This window comes from Chrysoperla carnea, chromosome 3 (assembly GCF_905475395.1).
Source record: "Chrysoperla carnea chromosome 3, inChrCarn1.1, whole genome shotgun sequence".
Taxonomy (NCBI): Eukaryota; Metazoa; Arthropoda; class Insecta; order Neuroptera; family Chrysopidae; genus Chrysoperla; species Chrysoperla carnea.
The window spans coordinates 44,739,794-44,744,703 of record NC_058339.1 but is presented as its reverse complement, the minus strand read 5'-3'; the positions used below and the strand labels follow the sequence as shown (position 1 = coordinate 44,744,703).

At 31.5% G+C, this 4,910-nt stretch overlaps 1 protein-coding gene across 1 annotated transcript; it reads right to left on the bottom strand.

Moving 5' to 3' along the window:
- Positions 1–2,776: 2,776 nt before the first annotated feature.
- LOC123296056 lies at positions 2,777–4,606 on the bottom strand. Its single transcript, XM_044877518.1, has 2 exons — positions 4,401–4,606; positions 2,777–4,323 (listed from the first exon to the last, which is right to left on the bottom strand). The coding sequence occupies exons 1-2, from the start codon at positions 4,513–4,515 to the stop codon at positions 2,777–2,779; spliced, it is 1,662 nt and encodes a 553-aa protein (XP_044733453.1). The 5' UTR covers positions 4,516–4,606.
- Positions 4,607–4,910: the final 304 nt, after the last annotated feature.

Below are 4,910 nucleotides of genomic sequence, written 5' to 3'. Positions count from 1 at the left end.
AATTTACCTCAGAAAGTGGACTTTAAATCATCAATTAAGTTGTTTTCATTATTTATCAACGTATTTATCATCATATGCAGAAACAAGATCCTACAGATGCTAAGCAAAAGTACTGATCAGTAATCTATCTTCTCGCTCTTCGATAATACCGCCTACTTTTCTTTTCGTTTTTTCATTTACCCAGCAGGCAATGAAAAATTGAACTGTCCTTTATTTTTATCGCAATATTCAGCTTTGAAAAATGACAATAATTTTTGAATTTTTCTTGAATATTAATTATATTAAATATCGTTAGAGCTGTACAGTCATGCCGAATTTCGAATAGTGATCATTCAGTACAAAATCATCTAGTTCATCCAATACATCAGACAGGATAGCGATAAAAACTGAAAAAGAAATGAATCGTGCGAAAAAAAGAGACAATAGTGGGATTTTTTTGGGACTTTTGATACATTGCAGATAGTGAAATTCTACGTAGTAATCAATCAAAAAATATCATGAATTAATTTTTTATAGGTTTTGGCAATATTTTTACTATAATTCTGCATCAGATAGTATAATTATCAAAATTAAAATAACTGTCGAAAACAGAAGTGCCAAAAAATAAAATATATGTTTATTTTTATACACCGTTGTGTAATATTATAAAGAGAACAAGGAATTCACGAAAATAATATGTATGGTGTATACTTAGAGTATACTACATGTTTTAGGATAGACGATAGATCTTTATATATCTCTCTATCCCTATCACTATAAATTATAAATGTGAAAGTAAGGATGTTTGTTTGTTTGTTTGTTACGCTTTCACGCAAATATAGCTCATACATCAGAATAACACATGAGTTTTAAATTATAAATAGATGTTACTTAAAAAAAATTTAAAAAAAAATTTAATCTGACATTTACTATGATAAATTTTTACAGAAACTATGGTTCCAAATAATGATCACAGAATGATCATCATTTTGAGCCATAAATTAAAGAAACAGTAAATCTCAAACAATTCATGGCTACCTATTCTGATATAACTAATGAATAATGACTATTTTACAGTTTAAAAAATTGAGAACTGTACATACAATCCCTTCAAGTGTTATGGAAGGGGGATAAGTGAGGTCAAGAGAGGTGGAGGCTATAAAACGGTGGTTTTTTCTTTTAAGCTCAGTGAAGCTGGCGGGTATCAAGCTAGTTCTTTTACAGCCTAAATTGTTGTCCATCAGCATTACTACAACTCAAAAAGTAAGCATGCAGATGTTAGCTAAGTTACTACCCAGGAAAGCAGATATTAACTGTCAAATACTTATTCCATTATCAACACACGCCTATATTTATTCCATATACATGTCAAAATTTATTCCATTTTGGGATTGGGACATTAAATTAGTCAAAAAGAACAATTCTATTGAAACATGAAAATCGAAAATTTTTCTGCGGCTACGTAAGGCGTTTAGTAGAGGAGATGATTAGCTTAATGTCCTAGATCTAAAATTATATGTAATGAGTACACTTAGAATATTTTAACTGATGCGATTTTAATGAAATCGAGTATACCTACTAACTTTCAATAGTCACATATAAATTTGACAGATCATAAAATTAATTTCAAAATAATATAAAATGCTAAAAATATCCTGAACTATCCCACGCTATCACTTAATGATATATCAACGATTTCTATTTTAATATGTGGTAGATGTATAGACTTTTCAAATTTTATACCGCATAGACTATTTAAAGTCCTTCATACTGCTTCACAAATAATCCTTTTCGTTAGTTTTTAATCCCATTAAAGGTCTGATTTGTCCGACGAATCATTTATGGCTTACTTGTCAGCGTTTAAATCGGATAGTAAATGATAGCAACGAATAAATCTATAGTTAAGCATGAATTGTGAGTCAGTAAGGTGTCAACCACGAACCCATATAACGCCTACCCTACATAATTCAAACAAATGTGTATAATCTTATTCTGATATCTAATATCATTTATCTACGAGAACTATCAATAAACACAACATTTTAACATCATACCTACATCATTATTTACTCACCATGACGATGAACCAAAACCAACATGCAGTATTTTTGATTATAAATAGCTTTTAAAAATTTCTGCCTACCCTGTCTAAAAACACTGTAGACGCCACTGTATATGACATATTTGACAATATTTGATCTTAGTGAAATAAGCCTAGAAATATTATTATTAGGGGTAATTAAATCAATAATAAATTTAATTTATGATATTATCATGAAGCACACATATTTTCTATTAATTTATGAACATAGCACTAACATTACTAATCTTTCAAACATTTCAATTAAAGTTGGCATGAAATATATAGTTAATTACTAAAATTTATTAGCAATTAATATAATATGATTCCGTAATCTTCGTGATAAACAACTCGTCAAAAAGTTAACTAAAAGTCAGAATTTAGGAATTTAATGCTCTCTATAATATCATCGGAAAATTTTCAATATTTCAATAAATCATGTTTTAATTGCACTACATTACTCGGTTTTGTACATTGAATAATATTCCATAAAATTGACTCAGCAGAACATGAATAGAACAACCTTTCTCTATCGAAAAAGTTTATATTTTAAAGCTTTGAAGTGAAATTATTTTCTTGTAAATGTAACTACATCGCCAGCTACCTAATGCCTATTATTTAAGTGAATATAATTTAACATTTTATACAAAAACATAATGTAATTTTAAAAATTTATTATAATAAAAAATACATATATATACAATAAATTGTTTTATTTTAAAAATCAAAATAGTTGTTTGTTATTCCAGCTTCTTCCAATAAATTATAAAATGCAATCGGCCATATTTGCTTTGTGTAAGTATGACTGAAATCTGGTATTTTCCATGTATATCGTACCATTCGATTAGAGAATTCTTCGTTGTTAGGAAAAGGATCGTTATTACACGTGACAATAATTGGTGTTTTTTGAATTTGTGTTTGGTGTTGATATTTTACATTGGCTCCACACGGGTCTCCTGAGAATAATAATTTTATATCTTCCAAATATTCTCTACTGAAATTTGGTTCGTCCCAAGTTAGTATTCGTCTGTCAGTACAGTCATCCAATGGGAATGATGTATTTTTATTCATATTGTGTATTTGACCTTTTATTAATAAAAACGATGTAATGATGTGTACAAAATATGATTTCATAGCATTACTGGGACCTTTAATTAAAATTGTATTTTTTTTGCCATTTATTTTATTTAAAGTTTTATATAAATTTGTTAAAAAATCAGTATATGCGTCGTAATTATTGTCACATTGGAACAATAACAATCTTTTAAGTTTTTCGGTCGAGTCGGTTTCGTCGTAATAATACATATATTTTCTTCCGTCGTAACAATTGAAATTCGGATTGCTTGTTTTATAGAATTCATTAAACCATTCTATTGTTTTATGCTGGAACTCTCTGTTAATTCTATTACAAGCAATCTGGAAGATTTTATGTTCTCGATTAATAGTTGACCATTTCGAATCTAAATATTCCACCGTTGCACATGTATTATTTATCGGACAAGTCGCTATGCTCAGCATAAATTTTACCAGTTCTTGAATTTTCGTTGTTCGTGGTGCACTTCTGGATCCTCCGTTATCTGTTTCGTCACTGTGCTCGTTAGTTCCAGAAACTTCTGAGAAATTTCTGTTGTTCCTGTTTCGTTCACGAAAAATTTCAGCTCTTGCCTCGCATGCATCCAGTACTGCGATTTGTCGATTTTCGGATTTGTAACCACATGTAGTGGAATTGCACGCAGGTGGATAAAATAATCTGTCCCTTCTCGTTTCGGTGCCGTATACGTATCTAAATGATCGTGGTCTCTTATGCAAATACTCGTAGAGAGCATGGAGTCGTTCGTCTGTAACGTTGTAGGTTGCGATATTGGCGTTGTCGTTAGGTTTCGCAACATCGAATCCAGCGAGAATCCCGCACCTACATTGTTTTTTGTTGAAAGAGCAGTCGTGGACCGTGTGGATGTGTTCCCATCCACTTGTGTCGTGGACTGAGACCCACAAAATTTGTCCCATGTATCGGCTGACTCTTTTTTCCAACTCCTTAAGAATGTCACTAATTTCTCGTTTATTTCGGCATCGAAGTATTCTGTGCAAAATAAATGGTCTTCTAGACATTTCTTCTCTAAATTTGCCCATCCATCTACAGTTTCCTTCGCTGGTAGGTCCGTCCATAAATTGTTCACCACTTGTATTGTTTTGGCTATTATTCGTTTGACTTGAAGTTCCGGGCTCAACTTCTTTAAAGTTGTTAAGGATTTCTTCCAAAAGTTCTGGAAATCACTTGGACTATCAAATACTCTTCCAAAACATGTTGGTAAAAACCAACATAAGAATACACGAAACATACCGTCCAATTCAGGTGTATCCACACGATCAATCGTCAATTCCATTAATGATTCGCTTCGTTCACTGTTTTCTTCGTGTGTTGTTTTTTGTTTTTTAGTTGGTGGTTCATCTGCCATTTTTGCACTTTTAATTGTTACTGATTCACTGTATAGTCAACTATACTTGCTGCTGCTACTCTTTTCTATTTATATGATTTTTTCCAGCTATTTTTAATGAAAATTTTTATAATTTACCTACCTCTACCGTCACCGCCGCACCCGAGACGGGTTTGACTTGTTGTTGTGTTTTTCTTTTAACCTTGTACACATGTGTTTTTCTTTTAACCTTGAAGAAACTATGGTTCTGATCATGGCCATGGCCGCAGCCGGCCGATCAACCGGTTTCTTCAAGGTTAACTATATCTGAATAAGTTTCACTTGAATTATAAGCGTAATCATGTTCCCTTGCTACTTCGTCTATACTATTCACTGGTGTACCATTATCTAAAGAATTGCCAGGTCCCAAATAATTA